This window comes from Brassica napus, chromosome A10 (genome assembly GCF_020379485.1).
Source record: "Brassica napus cultivar Da-Ae chromosome A10, Da-Ae, whole genome shotgun sequence".
Lineage (NCBI taxonomy): Eukaryota > Viridiplantae > Streptophyta > Magnoliopsida > Brassicales > Brassicaceae > Brassica > Brassica napus.
Window position 1 is genome coordinate 1,491,187 of NC_063443.1, and position 23,595 is coordinate 1,514,781.

A 23,595-nucleotide genomic window follows, 5' to 3' on the forward strand; every position below is an offset into this window, starting at 1 on the left:
GTAAGTAATTTGAAAAGTGCTATTTGTCATATGATTTGTAGTAAATAGTTTCATATATTGATCCTCACTAATGTGATTTGGCAGATTGCAGGGCAACATAATCTTATGATTCTCGACCAGTTTGAATGTTTCTTTAAAGGTCTCTTAGACGCTGATGCTAATAACTCTTGCGTTTGTTGTGTCTTAATGTATTTTTTTGAAGTACAAACAATCATGGCATACTTTATGACCCAATTTTGTTGATTGATTGATAGAGAGGTTGAAGCTTCTCTCCGGTGAGGAGAAGGACCCACACTCTGTCACCACCAAGCGGTTATTGGAGGAGGAATCAAAGTCAAGCCCTAAATGAAGTAGATATTGAAGTCGTAGAAGGAACTTCCTGGCAAGCGTTTTGATTTGAAATCTACGGCATGATTGCAGGTTTATATTTGACATATATTTAATTCCCTTCAGCCATTTTCTCTAAGCATAGTTAAGCCTGAGGTTCTTTTATATTTAGAAACAATTTTAGATAGTTAATGTATGTCCCAGACTTCTCTCGATATGTTTAGTCAGATGAGTGTTTGTTTTATGATAAATTTAAGGGAAAGATATGAGATGATTTTTTTTTTGGTCATCTAAATTATTAAAGTTTGAACGGGTGATTTAACTACAGCTCCAAAAATGAAGCAAGGCCGAATAACAACATATGCTCAGAAACAAGATTTCAGCTTTTATATGAGATTGCAGTTCCTTGGTATAGTGACTACAACTGCAATATGTTTTCATTTTTTCTGGCATTTGGAAAATTCTGTTTCTCCTTATTTCAGGAGGTCATTTGAGTAGCTCAGTCAGACATTTAAATAACAGTTTTTCACTAAATTTATAAGGTATATACATTTGTTTCTTTGTGCATAATATAGCTAAATGACCACATTGAGAATAACCACAGAAGTAGAGTATTAAAAACAAACAAACCCCGCAGTAACCAATTATTTGCTTAGATACTGGTGGGACTAGCACCATACCAATCATCGTCTATTCTCCTATAGAAAAGCCTTCAATGGCCTACCAATAACAGCTATGTTATCTCCCTTCTTTATTAAACTTTTTAACACTAACTTTATTATTGCATAAAGAGAAATCACAAACCCAACACAATCAAAACACCAATAACTTTAATCTTAAAATAAGCAACTTACAAATTAAAATCGACCAGTTCTCCTTTTTTTGCTAACCATTCAAATAAAACCAGAAAACAAATATTCCATACCAATCAGCTCAACTCAAACTCAACGGTCAATCAACAATTTAAGTCTGCAGCAACACGAATCCACACTTGATTTAACAAAGCCAATGCCTATAGTTTGTTTTAACAGGTTATACGCTTATTTTTATTTTGACATCCGGTATTGATATTATTTATTGCTCAACAAGATTCCATAATATTCTTCCTTAATGCTACACTAAGTAGAATCTGTAACCACTTCTGATCAATAATACTCTATCTGTTTCAAAATATATGTTCTAGAAAAATATTTTCTTTTAAAAAGATATATTTTTATACTTCCAATGTATTATTTTGTCTACTAATAATGAAAATAGTGAATTTAAAAAATATTAATTGTATTTTTAAAGTCTCATTGGTTTAGAAATATATGAGATATAAAGTTACAAAAACTATGCATTAATAACTAAGTTTTAAAGTGTTTTAAAGTAATAATAATTTCTGACAAAAACATACAGTAATAATAATATTTCATATAATTTTCAGTGTATTTAACACATACCCCAGTTTTAAAAGTTGTTTAATTTAAAGAAATGTGTATTTAAATTAGCTTTACTTATTATAATTGTAAAAAATAAATTACAATAGTAAGAAAATATATTATGAAAGATTAAATTACATATAAATAAAAACATATAAAAGATTATGTTACATATAAAAACATATAGTAATAATAATTGCTGGCATATAATATAGTAATAATAAATGCTGACAAAATATGATATAAAAGACTAAATTACATATAAAAACATAAATATGATATAAATAAAACATAACAAAGAAACATGCGATTTGGAGATTAATAATATATTTTCTTATTAACCTAAATATGTATAAAAATATATTTTGGATAATAACTACGATTTATTAAATTCTTTATTCATTTCACATTTGTTCACCATTTCATACATAGTTTAGATAGTAAAAATATTGTAAGTTTTACTCATTTCTAATTCAATTTACTCTTTATATTTTTATAACATATCAGTAATATATTGTATATAGATATTTAATACAATATTATTTGAATAAATCCGGGCGTAGCCCGGACAAGATCTCTAGTCAGAATCAAAGTTGTTACTTCAATGTTGGTGCTAGTTATCATTAATTATGCAAATTTTATGAAAATGTTCTTAAATTAATAGATAGTGCTAATTATCATTATTTCGGTTCTTGAGTAAATAAAAGTCGCCAGCAGTAAATGTGACCTTTATTATGTTTTCTTAGAACATTTAATGTTCAGAGAAATCTCTTCAAACAAATACTACTAGTAATAATACTATAAACATATAATTTAAATCAACTAATTTTTATCAAAATAATATTAATATAATATGTTTTGGTTTAGATTTCATAAATTTTACGAGCTTTCTTTTAAAAACAGACTGTAAAAATCTATAGTAGATAACTTCCTAAATTATTTGTATTTTTTTCTCTTTCAAATTCAGAAAATGAGGTGTGAACTAGATTATTAGTCAATGAAAATATTTGTGACAAATATAATAAAACTTTCACTATGAGGAGGATTTTTTTTGGATCAATATGAGGAAGATTATTCGACCCGTTCGTTTTAAGTTTTTTTTTTAAGTTTTCCTCGTTGTGACTGTTTATGCTGACATCACGGCCAACAACAAGTGCTAACGTCATCAACGGTCATTGTCGTTCCACACACCAAAGACCAAATTTCAACCATGGAGTGTCGCTGCTATGCCTCTCTTATCTTTTCCTTTACCTCATGTTCATAACAAATAATAATATATACCTATAAGAGATACTGCCTTAATCACTAATCGACCACAAGATCCAAAACGTAAACCATTTTTCTTGATATTCAAGTCACATCAAGATGCAGACTACGTATAATATTCCTTTTCTTCTTCTTCCTATATATGACGCAGTCTTTGTGAGAAATTTCGAAATAGTTTACAAAAACAAATATGGAGTTGGACTCTTACAACGAGCGCAAAGCTTTCGACGAGACAAAGGCAGGAGTTAAAGGTCTCGTCGATGCTCACATCACTGAGGTTCCTCATATCTTCCGTCTCCCTCACGGTACCTTACCTGACAAGAAACCCTCTGTTTCTGCCTCCGCGATTCCTGTTATCGACCTTGCGGACGTCCATGTATCACGTGAAGGCATCGTTAAGAAGGTCAAAGACGCAGCGGAGACGTGGGGATTCTTCCAGGTGATCAATCATGGTGTTCCTTTAAGCGTTATCGAAGAGATCAAAGGTGGAGTTCGCAGGTTTCATGAGCAAGATCTTGAAGTTAAGAAATCTTACTTCACGCGTGACGTCACCAAGAGTGTTGTCTACAATAGTAATTTTGATCTGTACAATCCTTCTTCTCTATGTGTTAACTGGAGAGACTCCTTCGTTTGTTGTATGGCTCCTGATCCTCCAAACCCTGATGAGATCCCATTGGCTTGCAGGTATAAATATTGTTTTTCTCTTCAAACATCTTTGGAAGATATGTTGATTTTAACTAGGGCTGGATGAGATTTTGTGGATATAGATATTTATTAAAATTTTAATTTAAAATATTTATATAATTCAGAGGCCGATTTCTTTGTATATAACTTTTTCAAATTTTGGGAACTAATGTCAATATATATATATATATATATATATATAATCCTGAATTTCTAACTGACATCATTGGCTTAGGGATGCTATGATCGAGTACTCCAAGCATGTGATGACCTTAGGTGGTTTTCTCTTTGAACTCTTGTCCGAATCTCTTGGTTTGCACTCGGAGATGCTTAAGAGCATGGATTGCATGAAGGGTTTGAATATGATCGGCCATTATTACCCTCCTTGCCCACAACCTGACCTAACTTTTGGGACAAGTCAGCATTCCGACAGCTCCTTCATCACCATTCTTCTTCAGGACCAAATCGGTGGTCTTCAAATTCTTCATAAGGACTCTTGGGTCGATGTCACTCCTCTTCCTGGAGCGCTCGTCATCAATATAGGAGATTTTTTGCAGGCAATTTCATTGAATATTTTATTTTTGGAACTATTATAAATTCACTTTGCTGAGAAACTAGTATACCTTTTAATATGCAGATAATAACGAATGACAAGTTCAAAAGTGTGGAGCATAGGGTACTTGCAAACAGAGCTGGACCGAGGATTTCTGTCGCGGGATTTTTCAGCACAAATATGCTTCCGAATTCAACAGTTTACGGACCAATCAAAGAGCTCCTCTCTGAAGAAAACCCTCCAAAATACAAAGACTTCACTTTAGAAGAATACACAAAGGGATATATTGAGAAAGGCCTCGACGGAACATCGCATCTATCCAGGTTCAAGATATGAAAAACACTTAAAAGAGTAAAGTCTTTTGCTCAGAAAAAAAGAGTGAGGTCTTTTGTTTGAGTCAATATATATGCATATGTTGAGTTAGTACTTGCTTGTTTTCCATTTTAGCTCCTCTATAACCAAACCATTACCAAAAATAAGTAGATAATTGTGTATGTCAGCATTTATAAATTCCCACCCTTATGTATGGTGACATTTTGTATTTGATTCTACAGATATAAAATAATTGTTTGTGTATCAGGATAAAAGTTGTTACTTCAGTGTTGGTGCTAAATTATCGTTGTTGTTTTTTGCAAATTTTATGAAGATTTTCTTTAAATATATGGATAGTGTTTGAAACGGTTGATGAAATAACTTAGGTCATGCTTTTTTCGGTTCCTCCTGTAGGTGTGACTTTTATTATGTTTCCTTGCTACATTTAATAATAGGAGAAAACTATTGAAACAAAAAATAATACTATTCACTTACTATTTCGAATTTTGGATGATACTATTCAAACTCATTAACTCCTTTGACTTATATAAACAATGCACACACTGATTTCTCTCGTACCTCACCCTCCAAAATAATTTGAATAAATCCACCTCTAAATATAAAAATTAATTAAAAAATTCACATAACGAGATTTAAAAAAAAAAAAAAAAAGAGCGACATTATGGGTTTCAACTAAACAGGCAGTATTGAGGAACTTCTAGAACCTCTACTACTTCCAAAAGAGAAGAAACATCTCTTCATCACTCTGTTATTACCACCACCACCACTACCGCTACAACCTCCAACATCTCCGACCACCATTGGAAACTTCTCAGTATTCCGACCAATCACCTCTTGAAGCTCCAGATACAGCTGGCGATCCACTGAAGAATCCATCGAGATCGATCTTCTTATGGGCTGAATCTCACCGAACTGATTATCATTGCCACGAGTATTGATGCACTCGTCTCCTTTACTAATCACCTTACGAAATATTCTCTCTTTATTATGCATTGCACGATGATCGAACCTTCTAGGGGAAGGACTGATCAACACCTCGTCCGAGGTAGCTCTTTCTTCTTCCGCAAGAAAGTCTCTGTTTCTCACGCTTTGTCTGTTATCACCATTACTTGCCCCAAGCTCGATCACTAGGAAGTCATCGTCGCCTCTTACAACCTCACCGGGTTCAAGACTCCTGTTACTACGAGGAGGAGAAGGATTATCCTCTGGGGCAGAGATTAGGTCAAGAGAGAAACTTGCGTCCCAAGAAACGCTGGTTCTACACAATGGACAGTTCGCGTTGCTCTGAAGCCAAATATCGATACAATCAATGTGGAACACGTGGCAACAGTTTGGAATAATCCTCAGCTTCTCGTCTTCTTGAAACTCGTTTAAGCAAACAGAGCATTCTTGTGAGCTCTTGTTCTGATCTTCACCTCCTGGAGCAACGTCTCTCTTCTTGAACTTGAAGATTGGGATAGCTCTGATGGCGGATTCGTCTAGACCTCGGTTTAGCTCGTGAGGAGTGTATATCATTAGAGGGTTCTGATCACTGCTTCGTCTGCGGCGGCGGAAGATGTCGATTTGGTGCCAGTTAAGACAGCATTTTATGACAAAGATGTAGTAACTTACAAGAAGTAACGCAGTGGCTAAGATTCCGATCACTGCGACGGCGAGGATGGGGAATGTCGTGCCGGAAGAGCTTCCTCGTGGGAAAATATGGCTTGTGAAGGTAGTTGAGGGCGGTGGCGGCGGCGGATACGCCAGGTTGTTGAAAGGGTTGCGACGGTCCGTTAGATCCATTTGACTAGAAATTTATTTTTGGAAAGATATATAAAACCAACCCTTTGGGATGTGAGGGCAATGTTGATAGAAAAAAAATCAAGAATCAAGTAATTTTTTTATATTATGAATCTAATCAAGAAGCTTGAGAGTTTGTGTGTGTGTTTATATACGTACATGCGTGTGTAAGTGAAAGACCAGAGAGTGGTAGAGAAGAAAAACAGAGATTTGAATAAATGAGTTGGAAGAGACAGAGAAGGAGTTGGTGAGATTTCAGAGGCTCTTAATATATTTATTTAAGTTATCATCATCTTTGTGAATCTTTTATTAGTTTTGATTTTTCTCGATCTATGTGACTTGTTTGCTGTAAGATTTCTTTATCTAGACATTTCTTCTGTACTTTTTAGTGAGGAAATCAATAAGAAGAAAGTCTTACTTATCACAAGTGGACTCACTTAATCTACATTTTGATTATAATTTATTTGGATCTTCTTCTGATAGTGAAAGTTTTGTCTGTCCTTGTAGATTACTCAACTCATATGTGGTGATGATAAACTTCGATAATTCACTAATCTTGTGGCACCATTTTCCCAGATATCAGCATCTGTAAACTCCAGCTAACCCTGCTTGTCGGTTGCTAATTAAATTGATTATTTTTTGGAATAATTATTGAGACTTTGATTAACATAATTTACATGGTTTCTATTTTTGTAAACTACCGTGAAGGAAAAAAATATAAGAATGAGAAGAAAAGTCAAATCCACCGCAAGAACTCAAAGTTTTTTGCTTTGATTTTTTTATTTCGTAATCTAATTTAGATCTATATAAACTGAGAAAAAGAAATGACACTGGCAGACAATATAAAAAGGACAAGGTAAGGAAGACCATGTTTCCTTATTCTGTCGTGTATGTATGTATGTTTGACGAGTTTGGCTCACGACAGGTCACAGAACAGGTTCGGTGAGAAATGCAGTTTCGTGTTATATTAAAATATTGTTATCAATAATGTAACATCTCCAGCAAAATAGTAATAGTAATAATGCAAAATACAGACCCTCGGCACAATATCTCATACAATTCTTTTGACTATAGCTTCGGCTTCAGTAATGTTGTTGACACAGTTGCATTATCATATAAGTTGTGTACTTAACATCCATACCAAAAAGAAAAGGTTTAAGTTGTGTATAATGACTTTGTTGGTGTTGTTAAAGGTGGATAATCCACTTTTTGCATGGACAGGGATATATATATTTTCGTAAGAAACTACTTTATCCGTTCACAGAAAATCTATATTTTTGAGAAAAATTTTGTTTAAAAAAGATACAAATTTTATATTGCTAATATAATTTTTGTCAACTATTAATGAAAAATTGTGAAGTTCAAGAATATTAATTGTATTTCTTAAAATTTTATTGGTTTAAAAATATAGGAAATTTAAAATTACAAAAACTATATAGCTAAGTTTTAATATGTTTTATTAAAAAATGTGAAAATTCTAAAATATGAATTTTTTAGGAACGGAAGGTTGGAGGGAGTATGTAATTATTATTTCTCAAAATTTTCTAACACTATAAAAGGATAACACTATAAAAGGAAAACGTGCCCACAACGGAGACAAAACCCTAGTCCTAGTGGAAATTAATTTTGAAATATAATTGATGATTGTTTTTTCGAAAAATAAATAATTGATGATTGTTGTCCCTTGAATAAAACTTGTTTTGATGAAGAAAACGAGACATTTTTATTAGTTGCCCTCCCGAAGAAAATCACAATTGTCAGAAAATGTAGTGGGAAATATGAAATCGCAAATCGACAAAAGATTCAGATCTATGGTTACAAATTTACAAATAGACAAATACTACCTAACATGGTGGAACTTATATTTACATTGTATTGACTTTACAAATATGATATAAGTATGTTATTTCAGTTACGAAATTGATTAGTAGGCATACGAATTTGATTTTAGCTATAGATTTAATATGCTCCATGAAACATTCTTAGTAAACTATTTTATGTGACAAGCTTTTTTTTTTGATAAAAATGTTAAGATTTATTACCAATTTTTAAAATTTTTGACAGAATTACATAGAAGACAAGAAGCGGAGAATTGAAATGCAACTAAACAGAACTCTAACTAAGCTATACAGGGACAGATACAACATACATTACTGCCCTACAGAGGACACAACAAAATCGGCACAACACGCTTGCTGCAAAAAGAGGGACCATAGTGAATACGAGAGTCTGAGCCCGGTAGAAATTGGCGTACCCGATGAACAGCTCTTTGAGATAAGGTCCAACCAAGAACAGCTTGCGTATGACCTCCTAATCTGCTTCCAACACGCACAAACAGCAAGGTCCGAGACCAGTAACACCCGTACCAGACAAAGATCGAGCTTTATTCAGAAGGAGGAGAGTCCAAGAACCGCTGCAAACCACCAACCCAGCAGCCGACTACAGGAACACCACGCCTTCAGGAACACGGGCTGGCAGGAAGCAACACCAACCCTCAACCATCAGAACCTGCAAAAGAGAAGGGACACGGTCTACCTAGTCAACCAAGAGGCCAAGCAGGTACTGGGATGACCGTAATTCCAAGCAAATCTCACACGCGGGACATAGGATCCAAAGACTCCGAAGAACCCTCATACCGACGCTTTACCCCGAAGACAGAGAACCTGCCTCGGTCTCTCTGCTGCGCCACCACTGGAGCACCACCACAAGGCGAGCAACCCAGAAGAAGCTGGAACTGAAGGCTCATAACCTCCGTAAAGGTACAAGCAAGAGAGAGAGGCTAGTGCGACTGGCGAAGAAGGAGAGAGCAGTCGCCGAAGAAGCAGACGCTACAGCCATAGACGACAGTGCGCCACACTAATCTTAGATTGCACACGCAAACCACAGAGGAAAAGATAGCTACACAACCACCTCAACTCCGTGCACGCGCCGTCGGGTCTAACCCGAAGCCTAACCTGAGCAGAAACGACCCTCACAACCACGACAAGACGCCGAGCCGTGGTGGAAAGAGACGGCTTCAACTCCAATCCACGACGAAGAGAACCTTCGGATGATAAAAACAGAGACAGAGAACAGAGGAGAGACTCGACCACGACCACACGCGCCTCCAAACCCGAAGACAAAACCAGATCTAAAAACTTGAAAAACAGATCTGGTGAAACTTCACCCTAGAAACGCCGACTACTTCAACGCACCAACCCCTTACTGGCTCGTCAGATCTCCAGAGGACAGTGGAAACCGGCGAATCCCTCTCCCCCCGGAGCAGATCGAGACCACCGCCGAGAAAAACTACCACCAGAGATCCGTACATATCGCCACAAGGGAGAAGAGAGGCTGAAGGAGCAAAGGAAAAAGGAGATAAGGAGGAGAAAGGGAGCCTCCGACGCCGGAGCTAGCTGGAAAAAGAGATCTGGTTGTTTGTTCACATTTCAGATTTTATGTGACAAGCTTTAATTTCAAAACAAAACAAAAACATTTTTAGTAAAATTTTATTTACGGAACATATCTCTTGTATTTTAGCCTAAAAAAAAAAGAAAGGGGAATTTAGTTCTCTCATCCTTCGAAAATATTTCCTGTAACTCAAGGCTTAAAAAGGGTCAAAATATTCTTTAAGATGCCGTCAGTCAAAAAAAATATTCACGGAATATAAACCCTTTGGGAACCCTAACAAAAGGATAAACATTTCATACTTGATTGTTCGACTGTAACAGCAGCAAGTAACAGTTGACTTTGACTAGAGACTGCGGTCACGAGTAGTCATCAGCACGTGCAACGTGGACACTGAGACAGGACAGCAACGCTGCAACGGTGGGGGATGGATCAGCAGCACGTGATGCTTGGTCGATCACGTGAGTGCGTCAGACCCAGTGCCGGCCCTAATCTAAAACATGTGAAGCTTGTGCTTTAGGCGCCACGGTTTATTTAACTTTTAAGGGCATTATTTTCAAAAAGTTTCTCGTAGTTTAGTGGTTTTTTCCTTGTTTATGGGTCCAAAGGGTGTCGGGTTCGAACGAAGCGCATGTAATATGTGGGCACCAATTATTTTTTGCTTCAGGCATTAAATAATGCTGGGCCGGGCCTGGTCAGACCATACTTGTCTCCGAGAAGAACTCGCAGTAGACGTATATACTTATTCTATAGTTTGTGTCTAAGAGAGTAAAAAGAACAATTGAGATTAGCTGTTTGCCTGTTTCTATCCATAGGGGAAATGCGTTAAAATGGCTTTATTAATCATTTATGATTTAAAATATGTGAAAATGGATTTATAATTTATAAACCCATTGGGGTTATCTGTTTCTCTTTCTCCTTTCATTCTTCCTTATTAATAGACCCAATTGGGTAACGTGCGTGGACCATGTGGGTCATGATTAACTTGGGCTTGGTCATTAAATTTCAAATACGTTCCAAGAATTTTTTAAGATGTCATATGCGTATCAGTTGTTATATGGATTTACCACCACACGGTCCACACCAGATTATGAAAAGTGAAAACGTATTAATATTCTCAGTTTGTTGAGACACATTTTTTTTTCTAGAGAAAGACCAATTTACACTTGCACAAAAGATTATGCATCTAACATACAGTTTTTTTTTGTTTTCAAAATATCAGAAAATGACATAATGAATATTCTATCTGTTTCAAAAAGATGCATATTTTAGAAAAATAAATATTTCAAAAAAAATAAATATATTTTTGTATTTTCAATATATATTTTTAATTAATAATGATTAATTGTAAATTTCAAAACATCAATTGTATTTTTTGAATTTTGTTTAGTATAGATTATAAAAATAGATAATAAAAAACTATGAATTTATAATTAAGATTTAAAATATTTATGAAATTTAACAGATATTTAAATCTTGTTAGCAATCAGGCTAATTCTATATGATGAGTTTTTTGATAATTTAACTTTGCTTCTCCAAAGAAAATTTCGAATGATGTTCATCAGTTAACTATTTCGAATGATATTTTGAACTTAAGAAGCTTCTTCTGTCTGTTAGGGTATATGTTCAATTGTTAATTACTTTAACTTTTGCTTAGGTGTATCTCTTCGTCATGGATGTACATTGCCGATTATATAGATCGATTCTCCCAATAATAAATTATAATATTGATATTCAATTAGTTGGTTCATGCACGAAGACGTAACAAGACTAGCTATATGTTGTCCCCAACCTCGAGTCCTTTACACTAGTCGTAATGGCGACAACAAAAGAGATTCTGATTCTGCTTCAATCGTAACCACAATTTTTTTTTATCAGGATTACTAATCTACAAAAAGAATGAACTTCAGTTTCAAATTTCATATTTTTCACTTAGGTTAATTATAAAAACAACAGTATGATCGAAACACCCACAAAATCTTTACTTACAGCACATGCAATAAATTAATAAATTTATTTATTTTGTAAACAATAATTGACATATAAAAAAAATATATACAAAAAAATAATTGACATATGATCCTTTAGTGTATTTATCAGTTTGTTATATTATACAGTATTTACCGTGGACGGATTCAAAGTCAGAGACAAGTCAGATTTAAACGACATAAAAAAAGACTTGTAAACAATATTCTATAGTTGAACAAAAAGAAAATGAAAAAAAAAACAATATTCTATAATGTGATGAAAGGGAAATGAACCTCTGTACGGACACATAAAAGATCGAATCCACGACTAGCAGCCAAAAAGGGCTAACTAATAGGTTTAATATATATTTCTAAAGAAGCAAAAAGAAAGCTACAAGAAGTAGTACATCTACTTTATGACTATGATAATGAATTAACCATCATCTAGATACATTGGACATATATCGTCTTTTTACAACTGACTTATCGTTAATTAACTACAGATATTTTGATCCTAATTAAATTAGAAGGATGCATGAATCATTAGAAAACCACACGTGACAAATAGGTTAATAGGTTTTTATAGTTCGATTTGGATAATTGTTAGATTCAGATTAATTATGAGCTTAAAATCAATTGATAATTAATAGATTGACCTTAACCCTTTATATATTAATTAATATTTTTTAGAATTTTTGATGTGGGATATATATCTTAATAATAATAGTGTCAGTAAAGTAATCGAGTCGATTAACAGATGAAAGATACTACATATGTAATGTTCATTTATACGAATTCAATCGTAGAAGTTTCTTATTGACAGCGACACACATTGTTCATTTGATGGAACTTTTGAGTTTTTGTGGACCTGGCTAACTATAGAAGCTAATATATGTTGGCTCAAAGATGTCTGTATGTAGTTATAAAATTCAGATTCTAGAGTAAGATATTCTACGTTGTGGATTTTTGTTTGTAGAAATTGATATGCTAGTTTAGTAACCAAATAGAAAGATTATGTAGATCAAGTTGTTATACGCAGATGGCCATGAAAATGTAAAAACCACAAAAAGAGAGTATGTTCATTGGCGTGTTTAAATATAAAAAGAATGGTTGAGCATTTTACTTCGGAAATTATTACACTCTAACTGGTAGCCTTAAGGAATATGAGAAATAAAAAAGAAAGAAATGAAGAAAGAATAAAATAAAAAGAAAATTTATTATTTTCTATAATTGCAGTCTATTATTCTTTAAATGTTAAGAAATGTTAAAAAATCATAAAAAACATATATTCTAAGTTAAAAGGAATAATAAAAAATTCACTATTCTCGTCCATTCCTTTGTCTAAGGCCGTAAGTTCAAGTGTCACCTGTTTGGGTTCATGACCGACTCAGGGAGGATCATGGCAAAATTGTTATTTTCTTTTGTAAAATGATGCTCGAAATTTTGGAACATTTAATTTGATTGATGACATTTAAGTTAGTTCGGCCAAAACATATATATACCACTACTCGAATTCAAATCCACGTTCATGCAACGTCCAAAATGTGTTAAATTAAATTCTACAATATTATCAGTTAGCAACTAGCTATCACTATTTACAAAGCGATTGAAAATACTTTGATTATAATTTGATAATTCTTTTGATTCTGTATTTATATTTACATATTTTGTTAATATAAAGCTGATAAGTTAATTACTATTTCGAACTATATTTTTGTAAACTGTTCGCATGCAAGCTTGATATGCTTAGTATCAAATCAAATTGCGAATACCTTTGTATTTGCGTTCACAATTTACAAATACAAATGATCTAATATACAATGGAAAACAAAAAAAATCCCCAATGTGAACATAATATTTAAATTACAAACCAGCCCGATACTCACATTTATATATATGGATTGAGGTATCAGTCAATACTAAGACCAAGTAGACACTTTAGACCCCAGTATTACTTAGTTTGGGGGTCCCTTCAACAATTGAATATGTCCATTGGCACAAAGTAGTGACAAACGGAAAAATAACATTCAAGTCATTCAAGCCTGATAAGACAAAAGAGGTCGCCCTATTTTTTTTCTCTCCCAACCAGCCGCCGCCACAAAAGTTTCAAGCTTTTTGAAGTTCCGTTTCTCCGGCGGTTGGCCTCCGTGCCTCCGTCCGGAGAGGCTTCCTTTCCTTTATTTCTTTCATCGGCTTTCTTCTCTACTTGTTCAGTTTTAGTAGAGAAGATGAGAGATCTCGGACTTGAGTCAGACTTCCCGGTGGTGGTTGCAGCAGATCTAGCCGGTGTGAACGTGTGGCGTCGTTTCTTCGGTGGTTTTGCTTCCTCTGCTGGTCTCATCTCTTGTCCTCTTGCGGGATGAGATGGTGACGTCGCTTGCTCTCTCTGCTCTTTCTCGGTTGTTGAGGGTTTGAGGACTGCTCTCACTACCAGTCAGATGCGGTGGAAAGGGCTTCCGGTTTCACCTCGGTTAGGTGGCATCTGTCTCTGATGCGTGTTGCTCTCCTTCATGGTGCGGTTAGGACGGAAGTGTTGAGTTTGGGCTCCTCTGCGAGAGCTCTCTCCGGTGACGACTGGTGGTGGTGCTTCAACGGAGGTGGATTTCAGAGATCCGCCTTTGGTGTTTACTCTCAGAGATTTCTCAGATCTTTAAGTTCCGGTGTGGCTCCTTCCGTTTCTTGCGTTGTATGTGTTTTTGGCTTGGTTTCACAGGTTCAGAAGTGGTTCATCTTCGGCTTTGATTTGTTCCATTGAAGCGATGGTGGTGACAGTGTGGAATAGAGGCGGCGATTTGGCTTTGGCGACTTTGTTGCATCCGTGGGAGATGATTCTCGAGGCTACTATAGCTTGAGGATGTGGTCGGAGGCGGCTTCTCTGACTGCCCGTAGAAGCTCCCGTGCCGCTGGTTATAACTTGTTCGTTTGAAGTTTTTTCGTTTTTGTGTTAGTCTTCGGAGAAGCTGTAGGCTCTACCCGTGTTCGAGGTTTTGAGGGCAGCCTTGGGTGGTGGTGCTCGTGGCAACGACGATGAGGACTCTAGATCTTTAGATCTGTGGCAACAACACAAATGTCCAAGCTTTTAAGTTTGGAATCGGTGTTTCTACATATTGAATCTTCTAGGCTGCTTACATGTGTTCTTGTCGATTATGTCCATCTTTTGGTTTCTGTTGTTACTTAGTCCTAGTTTTTAGATTTTGGTTACTCTGTTCTCTTTGTTTCCTCTGTAATTTCTGTCAAAAATTTTAAAATTGGTATAAAATTTAACATTTTACCAAAAAAAAAAGTAGTGACAAACGCTGATCAGAGTCGTTGAAGTTTCATAAACAAGTTTAGACGATTAAAAATAAGTTTTAGAGCACCCCCATTAGTGAACCCCATGAAAGGGGTTCACAAAGTATTTTTTTATTATATTTTTTTTTGGTTTGATTTTTGTTTTTTCAAAAAAAAAAAAATTATTTTTTCGGACCAATCGCGGGCCGCCACGTGCCGTGAGGCCCTGCGCTACAGTGATGAACCAGGTTCACTAGGAAGAGGTGAAGAGAGACAAGTTCATCACTATTCTTTATTTTAATACTTTTTGTTTTGAAATCCGTGTGAACTTCCCCATAAGTTCACTAATGGGGGTGCTCTTATAACTTATACTCCAATTGAGTAAAAAAGAAAAAAACATTTTAGTCCAATATATTCGTAAACGTTTTCTTGGTTGGCTAATACATATGTTCGTAAACTTGAAGATATTAAAAAGAAGATAAATTGATGTGAAAACTCTCCAAAATGTAGTCATGTCAAAGAACTTAGATCCCCACCCCTAGGCGTATTTAGTGTTAAAGAGTATAAAGTATAAACTGATAGTATGATCCAAGGGAAACTTTTGAGTCAGTTTTAAGAGTCAACCCACGTGGGCACTACAGAAGTCAGACATATTCCCACACATCAACTATGACTCTCAGTTGCACACCATACTTTTGGTAACAAAAATTCCATTCCCGTTGCCAAAAATATCATATGATATTGTTTAATATATAATATTAAGGGACTTTCAAATTAATAGAGTTTCTCTTACTTTTTGGAGACGTTAGTTTGAATTAAACGATCTGGACTGCTATCTCTTGTCGAATAAAATTTGAATCTAAACATCAGTTCCTCGTCTAACTGCATGCGGATTATTAGAAAATGCGAGTGTTTAAGATGTTAACATTCCAATTTCCAAAACAACAATACATGATTTATCGGTATGTGTTTTAGAGATTTGTTTCTCTATTAGGTATGATTATGAATCATCACACTTGTTTATTAAATTAGACTGTCCCTTAGTATTATTATTATATCAAACAATATGGTATTTAATCTGCTTCTTAAAAAATGCTTTTTAACTTAAACTATAACTTCTCCAAAAAGATAGATAAATGATTCATTAAAATAGACAGACCCTTATAATTCTATATATAACAATATATCGCTACGTAAGAAATTAACTCACGAATATCGTAGACTCATATACATAAACACATCGAAGTAATCAATAACTTGATATGGATATAACAAAAAACGTGTTTTAATTTTCCTATATGTAGTGCTTCAAAAAAAAAAAAATTCCTATATTATGATTTTGACCATGTCCATTACATTTAACAAATTTTATAGATTTGTAGTTCTTTGACCTGTAAATGCAATGGTTAGCCTTTTCACTATATTTCCAAATAAATAACAAGATGCTAGTAGCAGAGGCCAAATATATTGAATTCATAAAACAACCAATAGCTCTAAGGAAAATTTATTATATAAGGAACATAGATTTTGAAAGAAAATGGAATAAGAATAAATGTAAGATTTGATAAGTGGAGGCTTTGATATTCGAATATTAGGTTAATGGACCCACTTTATTTCCATCCCTATAAATTCCCCAAATGAAATCTCATTTAACTCATGCATATTGAAATAAAACATACACAAAGACAAAAAAAAAAGAAACATACGCTCAAACTTGATTCCGTTTCTTCTTCTTACTCACTTTGCCTTTATTTCTCTTCTCACGCACAAAGTACACCACGCATATATATACATGGATCAAGGAGGTCGGAGCGGTGGTGGAGGAGGAGCCGAGCAAGGGAAGTTTCGGGGAGTAAGGAGACGGCCTTGGGGAAAATATGCAGCGGAAATAAGAGATTCTAGAAAGCACGGCGAGCGTGTGTGGCTAGGGACGTTTGACACCGCGGAAGACGCGGCTCGAGCCTATGACCGAGCCGCCTATTCAATGAGAGGCAAAGCCGCAATTCTCAACTTCCCTCATGAGTACAATATGGGAAGCGGATCTTCATCTAACTCTGCAGCCACTGCGGCAAACACTTCCTCGTCGAGGCAAGTTTTTGAGTTTGAGTACTTGGACGACAGTGTTTTGGAGGAACTACTTGAATATGGAGAGAACTACAACAAGAATAATAACATTAACATGGGTAAGAGGCATTAATAAAGGGAATGCAATCGTAATACGTTGGAAGTTACGTGACAGACATTCCCATCTATAACGAAAACAATCAATCCCAATCGTAAGAAGCTAGCTTTATTATCAAAAAAAAATATTTATTGGCAAATAAACTGTAATGTCAATCGATTTCTATAACGAATAAGATTCTTTAAGCGGGTCATTTTAATGTCTAGAACTTTAAAATTCAAGCGGCTGTGTCCTTCTGTAATTAGTTTTGAGAATGTAATAATCACCATTTGAATAAAATGATTATATGTAACATTATGTTTTATATTGTGTAAGCTATATGTTTTGATATCACTGTAATTTCATGTGATTCATCTAAATGAGGTTAAACCATTGTTTTAATATTTTGGTTTGTATAAGGTTTGAAATATTTATGACCAAACTTAAACCAGTGATTTTTTTTTGTCAGCCATGGAAGGTTCAAAAACTAAGATTGGTAAGTTGAGACCTCAATGCCAGAACAACCATTAACAGGAGAATGTACATAATGATGTTTATTACTATAACTAAGTAGCAATGTTCTTTCTAGAATATTTATAAACTAGGTAATAACCCGCGCCTTGCGCGGGATGTGATTATTAGTTTCGTTATTTTTAATAAAAACACATTAAATCTGTTTAATCTAGATATTGGTTCGGTTTTAAATTATTTTTTGGTTTTTTTCTGTTAGAATGTTTGATTTGTTAGTTTTTCGGTAAAAACCAAAAATTATTATTATTTGTTAATTTTTATGTTATAAATTTTAGATAATTGTCATGTCGAACCAATGGTTTCATATTATAGTTTGTAAACGGATAATAGTTCAAGAAAAAGAAAAGAAAATTATTAAGACTAATCATTTCACTACAATTTGGTCGGTAGTGAAAGAAGCATTAAGAAAAAAATATTTCAACTTCAAAAAAAATATAGTATTTCAGTAGTGGTAAATACTTATAAAGTGCTCACATCAAGGTGCACATGTATGTGTATATAAAAGTATATAAAAATAAATGACAAATATATAAAGATATTGTTAATTAATATTAATAACATTTTTGTTCTAAATAATACATGACAGATAAAATTAAAACTAATTAAAAATTAAAAAGGCCTTGACATTAGTAAATTTTTTTCATATAAAAAAATCAACTGTATCCGTAAATAGAGGTGAACACAGATCGAATATCCGAGTATTTGGAGGCATTCATGTCGATTCAATCTTTAGTCACTTGGATAGTCGGTGACTATGATATCCGAAATGATTTAGAATTTTAAAGAATATCCGATTTGATCCGTAAATAAAATTTAAAAAATAATTGAAAAATTAATAATAATGTTTTATTACAAAATAAAATATTATTTACTTTTTAAATTTTAATACCTAATATAATAAATTGAATTCATAAAAATATTGTAAAACTTATATATAATATATATAACATATATATATATATATAATTATGTACCTATATGTATATATATGCAAATGAAATAATAGATCAAATTTGAAAATTGCTCCTAAAAATATTGGTATTTGTGATTTGCTTTTTTTAATTGTATTTTAGTAATTTATTTGCTTCGTAGAGTTACGGTTAACGAATTGAATCAAAACTTATGAATATTTTGCCCAATTTTATCGGTAAATAATAAAAATAAAATATATATAGTTTAGTTTTTGATTCGTTATTTGTTTTGATTCGAACCGAAAAATCTAAAGTTTTATTGGAACCTTGCATATGAGTTTTATATTAAAAAATACAAAGTATATAGTGTGAGCACATTTATGAATATAGTGTGAACGCGTTAGCATATTTATTATCAAATCATTGTGAGGCTGCCACGTGTCTATTATAGTGTGAATGCATTTATTACAATGCTTCTCCTTTAATATATAAGGGATTTTAAAATCTTCAAACCTGTTAATAGAGTTTCTAACTATTACAGTTCATAATTATATATATTAAAAAATATTTAAAATTAAATTTAGTGACCAAAACATATTTTTGAAATATTCTCCATTCTCACTTTTAGCAAATGAACACACTGCATCAAAAATGAGCTATATAGTCCATCAATTTTCTTTCATTTTGGCATTTTTATATTTTCATAAAAAAAACAGCGCATTAAAATGAGACGAAATTTTATATCGATTTTAAAGGAAGAAATTTTGATTAATTGTTGAACAAAATTTTCTTTTTTGATTAACTAATTGCTTTGCTTCAATGTTATCGTCCCGTGTGGACCCACCGGTGGTTGTTAGCGATTGGTAATTATCGTTTAATCACGGAATCACCGAAAAAAATAGTTAAGCTGCAGAAAAAATTATTAAACCGCAGAAAAGTTTAAAATTTATGGAATGGTAGAAATACATATTAAACTATTTTATATGGTATTCAGTTTGTTATAATAATAAAAAATATCTATAATTAAACTAGTTATTACAGAATGTGAAAATAACTAAAATTTATTAAAAAATATTTTAATTCTTATTATAAATATCTAGTTTATCTTTCAATATGTTTTAATAATATACTGATATTTAATAATATACAAATTTTATTACAACTTTATTTGCAACATAACTATTTATCATTAAGAAAATTATTGCTATGTATTTTAAATTTTAAAATAGTATTGACATATAATTTATTAATATGAAAGTGTTGATTTTGTAAATTTTTCTGCCGTAATCTACTAAAGCTCAATTTTCCACTTAATTGAATCTCTTTTAATATTTTTGCTTAATATTTTTGCTAGCAAAAACGCAAACCTGCTTTTTTGTGTTTTTTTTTTGCATGACACAATATTTTGTTGATTGATAAAATACTCGTGGAATCGCGTTTCATACCCCATTCCGCCATTCCGGAAAGTTACCAATCAAAATCAAAGCCTCAACCAACAAACGCTGTCTTCATACTTATTTCCTGAACCTCGCGGTCTACAACGTACATTCATCCATCTTGTAACTTCTGAAGTCACAGCGGAGGCCTAACTCTGAATCTTCTGGTCGAATTGGAGTGAATTTACAAAACATCTGGGAGTTCGGACATGTCGGAAGATTGTTGGTCTACTTATCAAAAAAAAAAGATTGTTGGTCTTGTAGCAGAGAACAAGATTAGATCCTGGCGAAAATGAGACTTAGGAGAAGCCATATACACATGTATTAATCTGATGCTCTGACTAGTTATTACTCGACAAAATCAAATTATTTGTTTCGGTTGATACAGTGAGTAACAATTTGTAATAGCTGAATAGGACAAAACAGAACATATAAAGAGTGTCTTTCTGTTAATCTGTTTCCAAGAATAGAGTAGCTTAACATGGATAAAGACTAACACAACATTTGCAAGCGACTGATAAACACACAAACAAGACGTTCGCACTCTTTTTAAGTGTTTTTTCATATCTTATAATTCAATAAATACGACGTTCCATCAAGACCTTTCTCAATGTATCCCTTTGAGTACTCAGGCACAGTAAACTCTCTGTATTTCGGAGGGTTCTCTTCAGACAGAAGCTCTTTGATCGGTCCGTAAACCGTTGAATTCGGAATCACACTCGAGCTGAAAAAACACGCCACTGAAATCCTCGGTCCAGCTTCGTTAGCAAGCACCCTATGCTCCACGCTTTTGAACTTGTCGTTCGTCATCAACTACACAACACATTAAAGTTAGAAACTCATTCATTCAATGCGCATCTCAAACTAAATGTTACCGTGTCACGTTACCTGCAGGAAGTCTCCGATGTTGATGACAAGAGCCCCAGGGATAGGCGAGACATCGACCCAATAGTCTTGATGAAGGACTTGAAGACCACCGATTTGGTCCTGAAGGAGCATGGTTATAAAGGTGTTGTCTGAATGCTTACTTGTTCCCAAAGTTAGGTCAGGTTGTGGACAAGGAGGGTAATAATGGCAGAGCATAAGCAAACCCTTCATGCAGTCTAAGCTCTTAAGCTTATCAGCTCTTAAACCAAGAGCTTCTGATAAAAGTTCAAAAATCAAACCGCCTAAGCTCATCACATGCTTCAAGTATCCGATCATAGCATCTCTGAGCCAATGATGTAAGAGTCAATATTATATCTTACAATGTAGCCTAAAATTTCTCAAAGTAAAATGTTTTTTTTTTTCAAATTAAAATCTATATAAAATCAACTTAGATTACAAGCCGACTAGAACAAAATTTCTCAAATTAAATGAGATTAAGTAAAATGAAATTACATGCAAGCCCCGAAAACATGATTAAGTTTTAGATTACAAGCCGACTCGAACAAAAATTCTCAAATTAAACGGGATTAATTACCTGCAAGCCATTGCGATCTCCTCAGGGTTTGGAGGGTTAGGAGCCATGTAACAAGCGAAGCTGTCTCTCCAGTTACCAGCAGAGGAACTGTAGAGTTCGAAGTTATTGTGGTAGATAAATGTCTTGGCGAAGTCGCGTGAGAAGTAAGTTTTTTTAACCTCAGGATCTTCCTCATGAAACCTAACGACTCCATCTTTGATCTCTTCAAGAACGCTTGAAGGAACACCATGGTTGATCACCTGGAATATCCCCCACTTCTCTGAAGCTTCTTTGATTTTCTCCACAATGTTTTCTCGTGACATTGCAAAATCGATGATAGGGACTGCTAAGTCTGAGGCAGTGACAGAAGGTTTCTTGTCATCTGACGCCACTGGAGGAAGGCCAAAGATTGAAGTAAACTCGGTGATTTGAGGTTCAACGAGGCCACAATGCACTGCAGCTTTCGTTTCATCGATGGACTTGCACTCAAATTCGATTAAGTTTTCAGCCACCATTTTTGTATTTGTTTTTAACTTTTTTCAAGACTTGTCTTCTTTTTTTTTTGAACTAACTTTTTTTAAGATCTGCCACAAAGGCTTTTTTGCTTATGTAGCAGATACTGTAAGAATCAGAAGAAGGAGATGGAGCAGAAGAAGAGAAACGTGGAGTAGATCATGCAAAATATGAGAAGCGTGGCAGAATATTTAAGACAAGACTCAGAGCATCTCCATCACCTAGTCCATTAAATCTCTTATCAATAAATATTATTTAATTTTAAAATCATATGTTAGATTTTATGTTAAATTAGAGAGTTTCTCATTATTTTTTAAAAAAATATATCAAATTACATATTCAATATTTTAAATTGGATTAGTAACAATAATACAACCTTAATTATTTGAAACACTAATAAGGAAATATATAAAGTTAAACATAAATTTCATAATGTAAAATACAAAAATAAAGTTCAAAATACAAAAGAGATAAGAAATGGACTGATTGGGTTAATAATCTAGTTTGTAAAAGGAAAATAAGAAAGTTTATGGTAAATTTTTTGTAAAATAAAATTTATGGTATATGATAAGAAAAAGATAGGGGATTTAGTCCCAGATTTTCTTCTAATTTTATATATTATTGTATTAATTAAAAACTACTAATTAATTTTCGAAAGAGTTTGGTCTTTTGGGTGTGTGGGACACACGAAGACCGTTTTCTGAAGCTCAAAATGTCCGTTTTGTTCACCTTTCACCTGCTTTTACGTTATACACCGTTCGAGTTCAGTTCCGTTCAAAACAAATCATGATACTTGCATATAAAAGATCAACAAAAACATAAAATATTATTCCGTTATTGATATTTTCGATGTGCAACAAAGAAACGAAACGCAAGAGTATATGTTTTTATGTGAATGTCTTTACAAAGACAGGTTCAAAACTCTCATATCTACTAATAATAGCAATTCCAATTAATTCCAAAGGTTGTGAGTCCACTTATGTTGAAAGGTTGTATCTTTTGAAAAAGAAGTGTAAAGGGTTGTGTCTTTTCTAAATTTCTATGTTGGAAGGTTGTGTCTTTTACAATTAATTTCTAAGGTTGTGAATCCACTTGTGTCTTTTGAAAAAGTAGTGTAAAGGGTTGTGTCTTTTCTAAAAGTTCTATGTAGTAAGGTTGTGTCTTTTCCAATTAATTCCTAAGGTTGTGAACTTCAATTATGTTGAAAGGTTGTGTCTTTTGAAAAATATGTGTAGAGAGTTGTGTCTTTTCTAAAAGTTATATGTTGTAAGGTTGTGTCCTTCTAAAAATAGTCTAAAAGTTGTGACTATTCACTAGTATCTTTTAAAAAATGAGAAGTTGTGAGTGTTAAAAGAATGCAACTATTCATATTGAAGGGTTGTGACTATTCAAATAGGCTTTAAAAAATCTATAAATAGTCTCTTCCATACATTTTTCAAATCAAATTTTCACTAATCTACTAATAATAAAATGGTGAAAAAATAATGTCAAAGTTGCAATTTTTCATCTAAACAAGGTGTCTTTTCATCTCAAAGTGGAATTGCTTTAAAAAATATAGGTTTTATTTAAGTAATGTGTTAGTTTATATAATAAGTGTTGGTATTTTATGAGAACT

At 33.6% G+C, this 23,595-nt stretch overlaps 4 protein-coding genes and 1 long non-coding RNA gene across 5 annotated transcripts; 2 read left to right on the forward strand and 3 right to left on the reverse strand.

The window, feature by feature from the left end:
- Window positions 1-2,979: 2,979 nt before the first annotated feature.
- On the forward strand, window positions 2,980-4,827 carry LOC106371020 (1-aminocyclopropane-1-carboxylate oxidase homolog 6-like). Its single transcript, XM_013811039.3, has 3 exons — window positions 2,980-3,698; window positions 3,934-4,255; window positions 4,336-4,827. Exons 1-3 carry the CDS (start codon window positions 3,205-3,207, stop codon window positions 4,585-4,587), a joined length of 1,068 nt encoding a protein of 355 aa, XP_013666493.2. The 5' UTR covers window positions 2,980-3,204; the 3' UTR covers window positions 4,588-4,827.
- Window positions 4,828-5,028: 201 nt separating this feature from the next.
- On the reverse strand, window positions 5,029-8,105 carry LOC106370109 (RING-H2 finger protein ATL1-like). The gene has a single exon (XM_013810178.3). The coding sequence runs from the start codon at window positions 6,364-6,366 to the stop codon at window positions 5,257-5,259; it is 1,110 nt and encodes a 369-aa protein (XP_013665632.2). The 5' UTR covers window positions 6,367-8,105; the 3' UTR covers window positions 5,029-5,256.
- A 5,664-nt stretch (window positions 8,106-13,769) lies between these two features.
- LOC125579357 lies at window positions 13,770-14,990 on the reverse strand. The gene is made up of 2 exons (XR_007317369.1): window positions 14,847-14,990; window positions 13,770-14,767 (listed from the first exon to the last, which is right to left on the reverse strand). It is a non-coding gene; the product is annotated as an uncharacterized LOC125579357 (long non-coding RNA).
- Window positions 14,991-16,624: 1,634 nt separating this feature from the next.
- LOC106370108 (ethylene-responsive transcription factor 14) lies at window positions 16,625-17,521 on the forward strand. The gene is given in 2 exon segments (XM_013810177.3): window positions 16,625-16,663; window positions 16,666-17,521. Coding segments are annotated over 2 exon segments (558 nt in total). The 3' UTR covers window positions 17,185-17,521.
- A 2,884-nt stretch (window positions 17,522-20,405) lies between these two features.
- On the reverse strand, window positions 20,406-22,136 carry LOC106371019 (1-aminocyclopropane-1-carboxylate oxidase homolog 7-like). The gene is made up of 3 exons (XM_013811037.3): window positions 21,489-22,136; window positions 20,915-21,236; window positions 20,406-20,839 (listed from the first exon to the last, which is right to left on the reverse strand). Exons 1-3 carry the CDS (start codon window positions 21,980-21,982, stop codon window positions 20,588-20,590), a joined length of 1,068 nt encoding a protein of 355 aa, XP_013666491.2. The 5' UTR covers window positions 21,983-22,136; the 3' UTR covers window positions 20,406-20,587.
- Between the last annotated feature and the right edge of the window lie 1,459 nt (window positions 22,137-23,595).